Source organism: Giraffa tippelskirchi, chromosome 1 (genome assembly GCF_054371585.1).
Source record: "Giraffa tippelskirchi isolate mGirTip1 chromosome 1, T2T-mGirTip1v1.2.pri, whole genome shotgun sequence".
NCBI classification, from domain to species: Eukaryota; Metazoa; Chordata; class Mammalia; order Artiodactyla; family Giraffidae; genus Giraffa; species Giraffa tippelskirchi.
Genome location: NC_137275.1, coordinates 187,314,967 through 187,332,659, shown reverse-complemented (window position 1 = coordinate 187,332,659; position 17,693 = coordinate 187,314,967). Strand labels below are relative to the sequence as shown.

Here is a 17,693-nt window from a genome sequence, read left to right as displayed (position 1 = left end):
GCAGCCTTCTCAAGCCTAATTCTTCTAAAGCAGTCTTACACCACATGTATGAAATGCTCAAACCAGGACCAGAACTTGCTGCTGGTGCAACTCCTGTCCGCCAGCTCAAAATCCATTGCAGGTCTCTCCGTAGTCACTAAGAAACCAATGTGGGCAAAGTCCTAACATTAAAAGTGAAAGGTCTAAAAGATGCTTTTCCCAGAATTCTCTACGTATTAAACTCTGCCACCTAATCTCCTCCTGTTGCCAAAGAGTAGCGTCAAAAGGTGATACAAACATGTGCAAATATTTCTGTTTTGAGTTCTCACACAGAATTACTCACACCAAGCTACTAAAGAAGTACGCCTGCTGTAACGCATGTCGGAGGGGTTCTGTCTGAGATGGTCTCACGGGGGAGGGGTGGGGCAGGGTGGGCGCTGTCTGTCTGCATACAAAGGAGAGGTGAGGCTCACAGGAGGAGGCCTGAACCCCCGGCACTCTTCTGTTTTCACAATGACCGTTAGGTAGTTTCTCATAAAGCATGACACCCGCAGACACGACCACCAGAAATATCATGATTCTACATGGTTACACAGCACAGGCCTGAGGATATGAGGGTGAGCAAACACCACTCAACTTGTCTGACCGCCAGTGTCAATGTCACACAACCCTTCAAGGAGCAGAACCTCAGAAAACTAGAGAAGATGGCCAGGCAAGCTGCCTCAGCAGAGCCCACACAGCAGGCTCCCATCTCTCCAAGAGAACGGGCTCCACAGACGTCACCAGACTCGCCTGAGTGAATCAGAAGGAAATTTCAGCATCATCAGGAATACATTCGACAGGCAGGTGGGGGGATGAACTGGGAGACTCGGGTTGACGTATGTATACTACTGATACTATGCGTAAAGTCAACAACGAGTAAGGACCTACTGTACAGCACAGGGAAGTCTACTCAGGGCTCTGTGGTGAAGTAAATGGGTAGGAAATCTAAAAAGAGGGATATATGTATATATATATATATGACTGGTTCACTTTGCTGTACAGCAGAAATCGACACAGCAGTATAAAGCAACTATACTACAATAAATGAATGAATGGATCAATGAATTTTTCAAAGAGGAACACACTGGGCACCCTAGAACTTGTAGAAATGAGGAGTCCACTCCCAGGGTGCAGCACAGCGCTAGGGCTGCCCTCATATTGGTCCACTGCCAACGGACCGCCTGGACCAGGCCTTTCTACCCCAGAGACCTCGACGCAGAGGCGGGGAGGCAGCCAGTCGCGGTCTCGCCAGTGCTCTGCTCCTACTCACGCAGCCATCCCAAGGCTGAGATCACCGGGAGAACAAGGGACCCACATTCCACCTCAGGACAACAGACACGTCCGCCGTCACTCACTTCGCGGACATCCCGCTGTAGTGTCATGTTCTCTTCCTTGCGCTTGAGGTGGTCCTTCCTGGCTGTGTCCAGGTCCTCCTCCAGCTCTCTCAAGTGGGCAGAGAGGACTGCCAGGCACTCCTTCATCTGGCTCTGCTCCGGTGACTGCCTGTCTCTGACTTGCTGGAGCTCGATCACCTTAGCCAGGTCGTCCTCGTGGCTTAGAGAGCCGTTGGAGGATCTCTAAGGGAGAAACGAAGCCTTAGACAGCCTTGTTTTGGGAGGGAGGGAACACAGCATTTCCGGGCAATCGGTGAGGTCAAACTGCCTTCTGCACTCTGGGAGCTCACACGGCCACTCAGACCTACATGGTGCATTGGTGACAGGTCCCAACATCCCCACACAGACTGGATGGTAAGACGAGAACCAGACAGAGAGCGAGACCAAGGACTTGCCTTTCCATTGGCACTTGGCATGTTTTCTTGCTTGGGATTTACATCAAGCACCCTGTCCGTTAGTAGCTTTTCCTGGTTTTTCTGCTCTTTCAGAATCATCTGCTAAATGTGAAGTCAACTGGACCTTAGGAAGCATCACTACGGACAAAGCTAGTGGAGGTGATGGAATTCCAGTTGAGCTATTTCAAATCCTGAAAGATGACGCTGTGAAAGTGCTGCACTCAATATGCCAGCAAATCTGGAAAACTCAGCAGTGGCCACAGGACTGGAAAAGGTCAGTTTTCATTCCAATCCCAAAGAAAGGCAATGCCAAAGAATGCTCAAACTACCGCACAATTGCACTCATCTCACACGCTAGTAAAGTAATGCTCAAAATTCTCCAAGCCAGGTTTCAACAGTACATGAACCGTGAACTTCCAGATGTTCAAGCTGGTTTTACAAAACGCAGAGGAACCAGAGATCAAACTGGCAACATCCGATGGATCATCAAAAAAGCTAGAGAGTTCCAGAAAAACATCTATTTCTGCTTTATTGACTATGCCAAAGCCTTTGACTGTGTGGATCACAAGAACCTGTGGAAAATTCTGAAAGAGATGGGAATACCAGACCACCTCACCTGCCTCTTGAGAAACCCGTATGCAGGTCAGGAAGCAACAGTTAGAACTGGACATGGAACAACAGACTGGTTCCAAATAGGAAAAGGAGTACGTCAAGGCTGTATATTGTCACCCTGCTTATTTAACTTATATGCAGAGTACATCATGAGAAATGCTGGGCTGGAGGATGCACAAGCTGGAATCAAGATTTCCGGGAGGAATATCAATAACCTCAGATATGCAGATGACACCACCCTTATGACAGAAAGTGAAGAAGAACTAAGGAGTCTCTTGATGAAAGTGAAAGAGGAGAGTGAAAAGTTGGCTTAAAGCTCAACATTCAGAAAACTAAGATCATGGCATCCGGTCCCATCACTTCATGGCAAATAGATAGGGAAACAGTGGAAAGAGTGGCTGACTTTATTTTTCTGGGCTCCAAAATCACTGCAGATGGTGATTGCAGCCATGAAATTAAAAGACGCTTACTCCTTGGAAGGAAAGTTATGACCAACTGAGACAGCATACTAAAAAGCAGAGACATTACTTTGCCAGCAAAGGTCCATCTAGTCAGGGCTATGGTTTTTCCAGTGGTCATGTATGGATGTGAGAGTTGGACTATAAAGAAAGCTGAGTGCCAAAGAATTGATGCTTTTGAACTGTGGTGTTGGAGAAGACTCTTGAGAGTTTCTTGGACTGCAAGGAGATCCAACCAGTCCATCCTAAAGGAGATCAGTCCTGGGTGTTCACTGGAAGGACTGATTTTGAAGCTGAAACTCCAATACTTTGGCCACCTGATGCGAAGAGCTGACTCATTGGAAAAAACCCTGATGCTGGGAAAGATTGAGGGCAGGAGGAAAAGGGAACGACAGAGGATGAGATCGATGGATGGCAATCATCGACTCGATGGACATGGGTTTGGGTGGACTCCGGGAGTTGGTGATGGACAAGGAGGCCAGGCGTGCTGCGGTTCATGGGGTCGCAAAGAGTCAAACACGACTGAGCGACTGAACTGAACTGAAAGAAGTAAGTAAAGACAGTGAAACTCCACTTGGAAAAACTCAACTCTAAACTGAAAACAGAATATAAAAAGAAAATACATGGTGATGCTATCCATCCCGAATACAACCAAGTGATTAGAGTCAGAATTTGTCTTCTACTGGACAAATGGGTACTTAAGAGATCCTGCAGCTCTGAATCCCAAGTCTAGTTTACTAGTCATTAAAATAACCCAGGTGGGTGGGGCCTCAATCAGAAAGATAAATAACATCTGATGTCCACCACTACAGCCTTCATACTTTTTTAAAATGAAAGGATGCAAATGACAAACCCTTAACTGAAATTACACGATGACTGATCAAACGTACCCCTTTATGTGTGGCCCCTAATTCTTCTTCTGACAAACCACACCTTTCACGTGCTACTCGTAATCACTCTCTCAACTCAAATAAAAGGGGCCGAGTCACTGTGTGTTGATGTGTATATATACATTAGTGCACTTCTTATTGTATACTCACCCTAATACATGGCTACTGTAACAGAATACCTTTAATACCTCATGGATCTTAAGGTCAAGAAAATCTGCTTGTTAACAGCTTTAAATTCTAAGTTTGAGAGAACAAAATGTTATCCTAAATTAATTCTATCACTCAGTTTTTAACTACAAATTGATATGTAGAATATAATAAATCTTGAGTCATTTATGCCAACTAATACTTTTTAACTGGGGGCTTCCCAGGTGGCTCAATGGTAAAGAATTTGCCTGCCAATGCAAGAGGGCAGCTTCGATCCCTGGGTCAGGAAGATGCCCTGGAGTAGAAGATGGCCACCCACTCTAGTATTCTAGCCTGGGAAGTCCCATGAGGAGAGGAGCGTGGTGGGCTACAGTCCACAGGGTCTCAAAGACTCGGACATGACTGAGCATGTACGCAGGCAACGCTTTTTAACCATATAAAACTCTGACTTCTTACAGAAAAAAATGTATTTACAACAATTCAAGAAGCTCAAAAGTCAACTAGTTACATAAATACGTGCAGCATCCACCTAACAAGGCAGCAAGTGTACAAATCCAGGACGGCCGGGTGGCTGGTACCTTCTCATCCAGGGCCTTGTGGTGCTCGAACAGTGATTTCAGCGCCCTGAGCACCTCCACCTCGCTGGTCATGCCGGCTGGAGACTGTGCCTTTTGCTCGTCCGCCGTCATCTGGAGGGATGGCACGAACTGGGAAACCAGGCACTCCAGGTGTTCCAGCAGCAGCTGCAGGGCGGGGACAAAGGAGCACCTTCAACCTCATACTTGAATTCGGGGCCGATAACTCCTCTCAGCCTCATGCTAAAGCCGAAACCAAGCTAAGGCAAGTCGGAATCCTGCCAGTTCAGTCTGAAGTTAGAGTGGACTTCCCCAGTGGCCCAGTAGTTAAGACTCCACCCTTCTACAGGGGACATAGGTTTTAATCCCTGGTCAGGGAACTAAGATCCCACACAAAGTGGAGCATGGACAAAAATGTAAGTTAAGAGAACTCCCCCCTCAAATGTACTAAAATTACATGAGCTCTCATCATAAATTTGAAGCAAGATGTGAGAACCCCGAACTGATCCACCTCGGTCTGCTCAGTGGGAAGATGTGAAAAATGACTTGAAACCCAGACAGACCTTAGAGACAGCAACACGGAGCCCAGTGGTGACCCCCGCGGGGCAAATGTCAACACGTGACAATCCCCCTACCTACCCTGGTGTTGTTCCTTTCCGCTTTCAGCTCAGCGATTTCTTTTTCTCTTTCAAGAAGCTGCTCCCTGCATGTATGTAGTTCTTTCGTAACTGCAGGAAAATCCTAGAAAACAGTTACACGAGTAAGTAACTAGATGCAAACACAAATCAAAGAGAGAGCGAGACGCTGAAGACTGACCCTGTCAAGTCTCTCCAGGCTCCACACAAAGGATCTCCTTGCCCCTCCGAAGAAGAGGGGGTCTGCTGACCCCAAGATCACACAGACCACCACAACTCAGACCGGCCTTCAGCCTCCACCTCGACCTGGCAGGCACGCGGCAGGGGAGAACCCGGAATCCAGGCCTGCCTTCTCAAGACCCAGGGATGTCTGAGAAACCTTCCTAAACATAAATCCTAACAACAAAGTGGATAAAGAGATTCTTAAACGACACACAGACAAGTGACCTAGAACCACTGGGGAGAGTGAAGAAAAAAGGTGAGGTCTACAAGGCCACCAGGCTTTGGAGTGTTCCTCTGGGAAAAAGGCTGATGGCACCCCAAGGCCATCTGTTAGCCTGACTCCACTGAAGTCACCCAGTCATTCGCCGTCATCTGGAAGGACGGCACGTACTGGGAAACCAGGCACTCCCGGTGCTCCAGCAGCAGCTGCAGGGCGGGGCCAAAGGAGCACCTTCAACCTCATACTTGAATTCGGGGCCGATAACTCCTCTCAGCCTCATGCTAAAGCCGAAACCAAGCTAAGGCAAGTCGGAATCCTGCCAGTTCAGTCTGAAGTTAAGAGTGGACTTCCCCAGTGGCCCAGTAGTTAAGACTCCACCCTTCTACAGGGGACATAGGTTTTAATCCCTGGTCAGGGAACTAAGATCCCACACAAAGTGGAGCATGGACAAAAATGTAAGTTAAGAGAACTCCCCCCTCAAATGTACTAAAATTACATGAGCTCTCATCATAAATTTGAAGCAAGATGTGAGAACCCCGAACTGATCCACCTCGGTCTGCTCAGTGGGAAGATGTGAAAAATGACTTGAAACCCAGACAGACCTTAGAGACAGCAACACGGAGCCCAGTGGTGACCCCCGCGGGGCAAATGTCAACACGTGACAATCCCCCTACCTACCCTGGTGTTGTTCCTTTCCGCTTTCAGCTCAGCGATTTCTTTTTCTCTTTCAAGAAGCTGCTCCCTGCATGTATGTAGTTCTTTCGTAACTGCAGGAAAATCCTAGAAAACAGTTACACGAGTAAGTAACTAGATGCAAACACAAATCAAAGAGAGAGCGAGACGCTGAAGACTGACCCTGTCAAGTCTCTCCAGGCTCCACACAAAGGATCTCCTTGCCCCTCCGAAGAAGAGGGGGTCTGCTGACCCCAAGATCACACAGACCACCACAACTCAGACCGGCCTTCAGCCTCCACCTCGACCTGGCAGGCACGCGGCAGGGGAGAACCCGGAATCCAGGCCTGCCTTCTCAAGACCCAGGGATGTCTGAGAAACCTTCCTAAACATAAATCCTAACAACAAAGTGGATAAAGAGATTCTTAAACGACACACAGACAAGTGACCTAGAACCACTGGGGAGAGTGAAGAAAAAAGGTGAGGTCTACAAGGCCACCAGGCTTTGGAGTGTTCCTCTGGGAAAAAGGCTGATGGCACCCCAAGGCCATCTGTTAGCCTGGCTCCACTGAAGTCACCCAGTCATTCAATAAACAGTGCCCAACACCTGCAAGAGGCATCTAGTAGACATGTGAAGCTATGAGGGTGTATGTTATACATGTAAGCAGTAGGTACCCGTCATTAAGATACTGGACACACTGTTCTGTGCTTTGTAAGATGGGAGACGTCAAGGGCCTTACCATTTCTGCTTCAAGGATGGACTCTCTAGCTCAATCCACATGCCCCAGAGACTCCTCCAGCCAGTGTTTCCCTTCTTGTGGGGCCCCCGCCCATCCTCCACACAGCACCTGCACAATCTCTTACAAGGTAAACCTGCTGGCGTCAATCCTGCCCACGAAGGCCAAAATGCCCTGGCCAGCAGGGCCCACAACCATGCTAACAAAATGAAACAGAACCCCAGCACTTCTCCGGGAGAGGGCCAATCCGACGGGCCCAGCCCCCGGCTGCTCTCACCTCATGCCGCTCTGCTTCCAGGACTTGGGCCGAGGCCAAGTTCTTCCTCGTCTTGGCCTTTGCCTTGGGGTTGCAGCACTGAAAAAGTGCCCAGAGATGGGCCTTTCTGCGACCCATCCTCGCGGATGGGGGCAGCCCCCCACTCGGGGGCAACTGCTGGTTCGCTGTCAGATACCTGAGTGCCTGAGCTATCACCACCACTATTCACACTACAACCACCGCTATTCACACTATGACCACCGCTCTCACACACACCACTCTCACACACCCCTCTCTCACACACTGCTCTCACACACCACTCTCATGCACACCGCTCTCACACTATGACCACTGTTCTCACACTATGTCCACCAGCACCGGTGTCTCAAGAAGAAATGACACGAAGGCTCTGCCTCCAGCACGTCTCCCAGGAGCCTGGAACCCGGAACCCACTCAGTCACAAGGGGCTCCATGGTAACGAGGGGCTGGGCTCAGGCCCACCCTCAAGAGTGCAGAGATGGGGGAGGGGCTGCCAAAAAGACAGCAGTTGAGTGTGGTCTGGGGAGAAGGAAGGCTGTGCCCACGGCTCAGGCCCACCATCAAACATGACCCTGCAAGGTACTGGTTCACAGTCGAACCGAACAGTATAAACTCCTTCAGAAACCACTACCAGTAGGAATGAGCATGTCTTCTAAGTGGGCTTCTACTCCCTCCAGCCCCAAAACAAGCCTCCAGTGAGGCTAATGAAAGGGCACCCCTGAACTCAAGGGCGTCCCCAGAACCCGCCCAGGTGAGGAGGACTCACCGCACTAGCTCCCCCTCACTCTCACCCTGAGCTCGGTCCTCCCTGACTGACTCCCTCAATCGAGCTCAGCAAGGGCTTGACCAACCTCGCTCCAGGCACTTAAAATGAACCCGCAGTGGGTACAGGGGTTCATTCAACCTGCTGCGAACTCACCCTCTTAACTCCTACCCTGGGCGGCCAGACAACTCTTCCCCGTGGGGGCTGCACAGTGGAGGTTCAGGGGTGTCCCTGCCTCGAGGCTCGACAGCCAGCGCCTCCCAGACCCCGCCAGCTGCTGCCCCTCCCTCAACCCCCGAGTCCCCCACCCCCTCTCCCCGCTCCACTCCCACCCTCCCGGCTCTCCACTCACCAGGGCACAGGCCACACTGCCCCTGCTCAGCCGGGACCTCTGCTGTCACTTGAGGACCTCAGTCCCGAGGGTGCTTGGGGTCCTATATCCACCCATCTCAGCAATTACAGACTCTGGGAGAGACACAGTACCGTTTGGGGTCCCCCCCGCAGTTCACCCTGAACACATTCTGGTTTTTTGGCTTTATCTACTGGAGTTTTTCTGAGATGTCTTTTTGAAACCTCTACTGTTGCTTTCAAAAAGACTGTAAAATCACTGTGCTCAAATTTAAGAATAAAATCTTCATTGTCAACCTTAACGTGAAACTGGAGGGAAGACTGAAAGCAGTCATTTTTTTCAAACTGAAAAAGTAAACCTGCATGTGACCACGTCCCAGAATATAGGTCACGTAACCTCTCCCTTCTCAGCCTTCTCCTCCACCACCAGCCGGTCATCACAAGGCCTGCCCTGGGCCGGCAAGGGCAGAGGAAGAGGGGAGACCAGCTGCTCTGCCCCCAGGCCGAATGGGCCACTTGCTCCACCTTCTTCCCAAGTTCAAGTGGCACTGAAACAGCCCGGGCAAGCTGGGGATTCTGCTCAGAAACACAACCGTGGGTACTAAGCAGGGACTCCTGGTTCATGTTTTCTCTGGTATCAAATAAAGATGATCAATAGAATTACTGTGACTTTTACATGTGGCTTCAGATGAGAGAAGGCACCCAGGGCTTCCCCACTTCCAGTTACAGAGAGGCACCCAGGGCTTCCCTACTTCCAGTTACAGACACAAGCAGCTTATAGGTCAGCCTACCAAGAGCTAGGAAAGCTAAATACATTTGAAAAGAGGTCCTTAGGCAGCCACAATCCAAGATCTCAAACAAAAGGGAAGCCCAGGGAGGGAGCCAGAGGCTGAGAGGGCTGCTCCTTCCCTTGGGGCATCGGAACAAAGCTGACTTTGGGAGGAAAAGGCAGGGAAAAAGTCAAGCGGAGGGGACTGGCTAACAGAGCTCTGGATGGTTCCTTGGGCTGGGAAGACAAAAGCTCAAGCACAGGCCTGACAATTCAGTCTGGATGTTAGAGACCAACCTCCCCAAGAAAAGGGAGGCACAGAAAATGTATCCAACACTCGGCCCACACCGGCTGAGCGCTGAATATCAATCACCTCGTGGCGCTCAGGAAACATACGGTGGGCTTCAGGACCTGCCGAAAAGGAGCGGCCCTGGGAGGGACCCCAGGCTTCCAGACGGAGATGCTGGAGGGCTCCTCCCTGGGGTTGGGGGGGAAGTGGGTGAAGGCTGCTGAGACTGAGCTTACAAGGACCCCACAGTCTCAAGTCACTCAGGCCCCGAGTGAACAGAGAGCTCTGTCCCCACTGGAGGTCTGCGTCAGAGGAAACTCTGAAGACAGCATCACTCAGAACCTCTAGGGTTTTCCATACATCATGTCCAACCTGCAACCAAAAAAGCAAAAAGGGGTGTAACAACAAACAGAACCAAGAGAAAAAGAACTGAAACAGCTCCAGAGGTATCAGATGTATATCAGCATATCAGAGGTATGCTAGAGGTATCAGATGCAAACTTCACCTGTTCAAAAATATACTTGACAAAAGGAAAAATTTCTGAGAATCAAAACCGATTCTAGAACTTTAAAATAACAGTGACTGAATTTAAAAACTCAGTCTCTGGGCTTAACATCAAATTGGACGTAGCTAAGAGAGGATCAGTAAACTGAAGGATGGATCGGTTTAAAATATATATATAAGAGGGGGAAAAGTATAGAATATATTGAAGGAGCCCGTTGTTAAACTATGTTGTTAAAATCTATAAAGGGGGCCCCTCATGGTGGGGAAAAGACAGAAAGGGGAATGAGAAATGCCTACAGGGGTTGAAACTAAAGAGCCTCTTAGTGAAAGTGAAAGAGGAGAGTGAAAATGCTGGCATAAAACTCAACATTCAAAAAATGAAGATCATGGCATCCGGCCCCATCCCTTCATGGCACATAAATGGGGAAACAATGGAAACAGCGACAGACTTTATTTTCTGGGGCTCCAAAATTAAGACAGATGGTGAAATTCAAAGACGCTTGCTCCTTGGAAGGAAAGCTAGGACAAACCTAGACAGCATATTCAAAAGCAGAGACATTACTTTGCCGACAAAGGTTCATTTAGTCAAAGCTATGCTTATTCAGGTAGTCATGTATGGGTGTGAGAGTTGGCCCATGAAGAAGGCTGAATGCCGAAGAATCGATGCGTCTGAACTGTGGTGTTGGAGAAGACTCTTGACAGCCCCGTGGACTGCAAGGAGATCCAACCAGTCAATCCTAAAGCAAATCAGTCCTGAATATTCATTGGAAAGACTGATGCTGAAGCTCCAATACTGTGGCCACCTGATGCGAAGAACTGACTCATTGGAAAAGAATCTGATGCTGGGGAAGATTGAAGGCAGGAGGAGAAGGGGTTGACAGAGAATGAGATGGTTGGATGACATCAGTGACTCGATGGACATGAGCTTGAGCAAGCTCCGGGAGTGGTGATGGACAGAGAAGCCTGGCGCGCAGCAGTCCATGGGGTCACAACGGGACAGACACTGAGCGTCTGAAATGACGCACAGGGACAGTGGCAAGAGTTGGTTCAAGAATCAGACCGTTGACTCAGAAATGAAAACCACACGTTGGTTTCAGCAGCTCTGCGGGTGCCTAAGGCAAGAAGAAAATGTTCAAGTGCTCAGAGGCTTTTAATGGCACAGCAACACTGAGAGCTGACTTCAAGAACAAGGAAGTCAGAAGATAATGGACTGGCATCTGTAAAATGCTGGAGAACAAATAACCACCAACCTGGAATTCTATACCCAACAAAAACACTCTTTGAAAGTGAAAGCAAAATAAAGACTTTTAGGGCAAATGAAAATGAGACAACGCATCAGCCACAGACATGAACTAAAAAAATATTAAGGCAGTTCTTTGGGAAAAGGAAAAGTAGTCTCTGATGGAAATATACAAAACAAGTAAAGACCAACAATGAGGTAACTGTGAGGGTAAATATTAACTCTACAAAACAGTGATGATAATGCCAAAAATATATCTAAAATTATAAGTGTAACAGTGACAAGGAGGAAACAGTCATGTCAGGCAGGCAGTAAAAGTTAGGCTTAAATGTAAAACACATGCTGTATCTGCGAATGTACACCCAACAACCTGACAGAGGAGTACAGAACTAGAAAAACACTTCATACTTCTAAAAGAAGGCAAGAGGAAAAGAACACAGAATAGGTGGGACAAACAGAAAACAAACAGTAACATGGTATCTACACACTGAAATATCAAAATTATAAATAGAGCAAATTATCTCATTAAAAGATACAGTGTCAAACTGATTACAATTAAAACTATACACTATTCACAGAGGTACATGTTAAGATGGAAGACCACAGACAGGTGAAAGTAAAAGATATCCAGGCAAACAAGGACAGAAAACTGATGTGGCAATATCACTGTCAAATAGTGCCTAAAGTAAGAAGCATTACTAGCGATAAAAAGGAGCATCTCATACTGGTACAAGTTCAGTCTAGCAAGAAGATGAGGATTCTAAATCTCAATGTACCTAATAACATAACCTCAAAATATCAATCCATAAAAACTGACAGAAATAGAAAAGGAGTAACAGCCAAGTTCATCATCACAGTGGGAGACGTTAAAGACACGTCCCTCGTGGAACTGGGCTCCCTGGTGCGTAGTCACCTGCAGCCATGAAGTACCTGAAATGTGGCTGGGTCTACAATGAGACATGTTGCAAACATGAAACACACACTGGATTTTAAAGACTTAGCATTAAAAAAAAAAAGTGAAATATTTCATTAGGTTTTATCATGTTGATTACACACTGAAATGATAATATTTTGGGTGTGTTAAATAAAATATATTACAGGTAATTTCACCTACTTCTGCTTTATTCAACCTGGCTACCAGAATCTGAATTACATGACTGACAAACCTGATCTAACTGATACACACGGAACACTGCATTCCCACTGATCCATATTTTCAAGAGCCCAAGGAACATATAACTAAATGAGTATATATTGGGCCATTAGGAACGCTCAAATTATTTCAAAGGACAGAAATAATGCAGGGTATAGTTAGGGATTGCAATGGGCTGACGGTTTATGTGCCCTCAAACTTCACCCCGCACGTGATGATGATACTAGGAGGCAGGGACTCTGGGAGGGGGTCAGGTCAGGACGGAATGGGCTCCCGTGCTGCAAGGACAGGGAGAAGAAGCAGGCAGTCTAGGAGCCAGGAAACAGGCCTCACCAGACGTGGCACCTGCTGGTGATCTTGGGACTTCCCAGCCTCCAGTACCAAAAGAAACAACTTTCTGTTGTTTATCAGCTAGTCTACGGTATTTATAACAGTAGCCCAAAAAGACTAAGACGGGGCTCTTCATGGAATTAAGCCAAAAATCAAAACAGGGCCATTAGAAAAACCTCCCCAAACACTGAAAAGTTAAATGACATACTTCTTGAAGAATTTCATGATTAATAATTTTAAAAAACACAATGAAAATTAGAAAATAATTTTCCCTAAAAGATAATGAAAATCTGGCTTATTCCAACTTTTGGGACTCAGCGAACTGTGTTTAGAGGGTAACTTCAAGCCTTAACCACATACACTGGAAAAGAAGGAAGGCTAAAAATCAATTAAGCCTCTATCCCAAGAAACCAGAAAAAAAAAGCATAGCAAACAAAACACAGGGCATATGGAAGAAAAAGGAGCAGAAAATAAGGAAACAGAAAGCAAATCTGAAATTTTTTCAAAACAAAGCCAAAAGTTGGCTCTTTCAAAGGACTGATAAAACTGGTAACCCCCTAGAGAGACTGATTGAGAAAAAGAGACAAAGCACAAATCACCAGTATCAAGGATTTTTAAAAAGGGAGACAACACATCTTGCAGATAAAGAAGATATTATGAACCATGGTTCACTTACTAATTGGAGAGTCTGGTGGCCTCAGTAAATTCCTAGCAGCGGGAAAATGCTTTACCTAAATAGACCCAAGAAGACATACAAAATCAGAATTTTATTTGCATGAAAAAAATTAAATCTGAAATTAAAAGCCTCCCCACAATGAAACCAACTGGTTTTGCCAATCAATTCTTCCAAAAATCTAGGGAAGAAAACAGCCATCTCACAGGAACTCTCAGGGTAAACAAGGAACACTCTCCACCTTGTTTTATAAGACTAGCATAACCTTGATACTAAGATCAATAAGGAAAAGAAGCACAAGAAAGTAAAACTATAGCCTCTGAGTATAGATGAAATAATCCTAAATAAAACACCAACAAATAAAGTCCAACAAAAGGAGAATACATCGAGATCAGGGATTGTTTTAGAATCACAAAATTTTTTAAAAGTGAAATCACCATATAAAAGAAAACTCACCTGACTGTTTCAAAATCTGCAGAAAATAAACTTAAGAAAGTTTAATGTCATAATTTTAGTGCATGACTAAGAAAAAACTCTTAGCAAACTAACAGAGGAGAATTTACATATTTTGAGAAAAATATCTACAAAAAAGCTAATATCATATGTGATGGTGAAATACTGAAAGCTTTTCCTCTGATAATGGGAAAGAGACAAGGATACTTATTCTCACTCCTTCTGTTCACCACTGTATGGGAGATCCTAGTCAGTACAATAAGGCAAGAAAAAGAAAAGGGTTATCACAGTGCCTTTCCCTTGGCATGGAAAGGGGAAAAAAAGCACTTATTTGCAGATATAATTGTGTATACATAAAAAAAAAATACAAGAAGAATTATTTGAAATACATGGATTCAGCAAGTGAATATAGAAAAGTCAATTCTATCTCTATCTATTAGGAATTTATAATGGCACTGAAAAATATCAAGATATCTAATTGAACATGTACAAGACATACAGCAACTATAAACTTCTAAGATAAATTAAAGAAGATCTAAAAAAATGAAGAGCTATATATACCCTGTTCACGGATTGTAAGAACGACATTAAAGACACACACAGACACACACACACACACACACACACACACACACACACACACACAAACAGACTTAACTGTGTGAGACGATGCGAATGTTGGGCAATCATTCCATGACATCTATGGGCATCAAGTCATCACAATGTAGACTTGAAATACACACAAACTGTATCTGTCAATGACTCCTTAGTGAAACTGGGGTGTCTAAAATCAGGGCCTGGCACCTGGTAGCTGGCAGGCGTGGGGACCCAGGTTCACGTGCAGGCTGTATACACTCTTAATCACAGGTGAGACCTGAAGCAACCCAGCAACTCTCTATTTTTCTTTTTCTGTTTTTCTCTGTTCCCCCTGCCATTTGTGTTTAACAGAGTCCCAGTATCGAGTGAGCAGCGTCAATGCATCAATAATATTTCCCCATCTAAGGCGGGCGCATGTAACACCAGCAGACTTCCCAATCACCCCGAGATAACTGGGGTGCCGCATCACAACAAAAAGCAAAGAAACATGACATTCCCCAAGACAGAGCTGCCCAACAGCAATGGGGACTTTGGCCCACCAGACTTCCCAAGGGGACCCTCAGGGGCTTGCAGCCCACGCTGGGCCCCCCAGCTTGAGGCCACACTTGCCTTTCCACCATTCTGGGGATCCTGGCAGAAGAAAGCCAGGCCACGCAAGGGGGATGGTGTGGCCAGCCCGTGGGACTCAGGGAAGGGCTGACTTGGGTCTGTGCTGGGCTCCACGTCCAGTCACCACCCTTGGAGTATACAAAGTTCTTGGGATCATTGTAGATTTTTGGCAAAAAGCAATGGAGCCGAACTCACTTAGGATGGTTTTTAAGAAAAAATCCTGAGGATTCACTCAGTGCCAGCCTCGGCCCCTAGTGAGATGCAGACTCCTGGTCATCCATGGCTGTGCCCTCAGCCCGCCAGGGCAAGGGGAGGCTCCCGGGCACCGGGTACCATGTGAGGCTCTTCCCCCACTTTGAGTGAAGGGCTGCAGCCCTCTGGATGAACTCCGCTCACCCCTCCACCTCTGATGCTGAGGCCCTTGTGCCTCCCACGACTGGAGGGTCCATCCTCTCCCGGGGCCTCCGTGTCACTGCACAGGCCTTGTCCGTGTGCCCCAGCAGGCAGGGTGAGTCCTGTGAGGAGCCTCCCAGCTCGCTGGCCTCACTGCCCACATCGGGGCCGTGCAGGAGCACTGCGTGTCCACTGAGCGAGTGGATGAGGGCCCCTAACAATGACAGTGATGATGACGAGGAGGAGGAGGTGAATGGGGCTGAGATCCAAGTGTCAGTCCCTGATTCAGGCATCTGGGCGTGTTAACTCTTTTAATCGCATGACAAGGTTGTGTGTGGAGGAGGGGGGTGGGGGGCGGGTCCTGCCACTGTTCTCACCTTGGAGCCGGCAAGTTCACTCTCAGTGTCCAGGGGCGGCTGCAGCCACTGGCCACAGACTGGACAGCTTTAACACAAATTCATTCTCCCCCAGTTCCGGAGTCAGAAACCTGTGATCAAGGTGTGGGCAGGGCTGAGCTCCCTCCAGAGGCTCCAGGGGAGGGTCCCTCTGGCCTGGTCCAGCCCTTGGGGGACCCTAGGCCTCCCTGGGCTTGTGGCCACATACCCCGACCTCTGTGTCCATCTGCACAAACCTCCCCTGTGTGGCTCTGTGCTTCAGATCACCCCCTCTTCTCTTCCAAGGACACCCGTCATTGGATTTAGGGTCTACATGCATCCCGGGTGATCTGGTGCAGAGATCAGTAACTTCTATCTGCCAAGACCTTTCATCGGAATAAGGTCAGCTTTGCAGGCTGCAGAAGGATGGACGGCTTTCGGGGCCACCACTCAGCCCACCATATTTGTCATGAAGCCACAGGGCAGAGCCTCACTGGGCTTGGTGCAGGGAGCATCGAAGAAGCAGGGCTCCAGGACCTCAGTCCTGGGGCTGCCTCAAGAAGACAGTAAGGATCAGGACACTCGGGCACAGGGACTAGATGGGCAGGGCTCGGAGGTGTGCTGGTGGGCGTGGGGCTCACCTGCAGGGAGCCTAGAGCCTGACATGACGGTCCAGGGCTGGCAGACACAGCGCATAGGTTTGGGAATGAACACATCCCAGCACGGATGAGGGGAGGCAGGCCCAGGGGCTCGGGCCAGGGGAGCCCAGATCTTCCTGCTGCCCTCAAGCGGCAGGTCAGATGGGCACAGGAGGGAGCCATGGTTTAAGCGACTTGGGTCGGAGTCCTGGTCTGCTGGCTGCTGTGTTGTCTCTGGCGAGTGACTCAGCCTCTCTGAGTCCAGCTTTTGCTCCTCTGCAAATCGTTGCCATATGGGACTTGCTTCACAGTTGGGGGGAGTTCTTGGTGCTCTCAGAACCCCCGCCCAACCCCCTGGCTGGGGCTATGCCGCCTCTCCACGACCTTGAGGCCGCTAAGACCGCCCCTGCAGACTCTCTTTGCAAAGAAGCTGGAGGCCGCTTCCCTTACCCTAGGAAGCCCTGGGGCACCGAGACCCAAGAGGCAGCAATGCCTCTACCCTGGAGGCTCCCGGGCGTGGGGTTGACCACATGGGGCACTGGGAGTGACCGTGGATGGCCCCATACGGCCAACCCCGTCTTTCCTGTTACAGCCCAGGTTTATTTCCTTGCGCTCTGCTCAGCCACATGCAAAGACCCAAAATATATTCCGCCGAGTCTGTGGAGATTTCTCTCGACGGTGGTCAAGAAGCAGTGCCCAGGCCAGCATCCCTGGGAAAACAAGCTCCGCCGTTTACGTGAGCAACAGGGTCCCTCCCAGAAAAACAACTGGCAGGATCGGGAAAGGGTCGTGGGACTCATTGGATATATGGGATGTTCTCGTTCTTACACATATAGGATGTTGTAAACCCTGGCGCCCAGCCTGACAGCAGTCTGCTCCCGGTGGGAAGAAACCGAGAGACAGTGGTCCCCTGCCCCAGCTGGATGCCCCAGAGTGGTGGCTTCTGTCCGGAATGGCCCCTCGGGTGGGGAGTCTGGAGGCCACAGAACCGCAGGGGCCTCGAGCCTTGGCGTGGGCGTGGGGAGGGCCAAGGGGCTCGGGGAGGGGACAGGGTCAGGGCCCTTGCAATGGACTGCCCCCAAATGCTGGACAAAGACAAGAAATAGGAAAACAAATGTCACACCTTAAAGTTGCTAAAAAGCCAAGAAGGCCCAAGGCATGACCAGGACTGTGCCGTCCAACGTGGCAGAGGGGAGGGGGGAGGCTCGCCCAGCACAGACTGGATGGGGTTAAACCTCTGCTCCTGGCTCAACTCACAGGAACAGACACCTCATCACAGTCACTCCT

At 48.5% G+C, this 17,693-nt stretch overlaps 1 protein-coding gene across 8 annotated transcripts in view; it reads right to left on the bottom strand.

Annotated features, from left to right (window-relative positions):
- LOC145515191 (liprin-alpha-1-like) overlaps positions 1–17,693 on the bottom strand; it is a 61,473-nt gene that overhangs the window by 32,713 nt on the left and 11,067 nt on the right. For 4 of the 8 annotated variants that reach the window (XR_014060761.1, XM_081514952.1, XM_081514964.1 and 1 more), the window contains 4 exons: positions 6,248–6,349; positions 5,132–5,233; positions 4,496–4,660; positions 1,377–1,598 (listed from right to left, as the gene is read on the bottom strand). Coding sequence is in view for 7 of the 8 variants with exons in the window: in XM_081514952.1 (XP_081371078.1) it covers positions 1,377–1,598; positions 4,496–4,660; positions 5,132–5,233; positions 6,248–6,349 (591 nt within the window). In the remaining variant the exon portion in view is untranslated. Of the gene's footprint in view, positions 1–1,376; positions 1,599–4,495; positions 4,661–5,131; positions 5,234–6,247; positions 6,350–7,255; positions 7,697–13,345; positions 13,401–17,693 lie in introns of those variants that run through there. The other 4 variants (XM_081514994.1, XM_081514984.1, XM_081514946.1 and 1 more) reach the window with 2 other exon arrangements.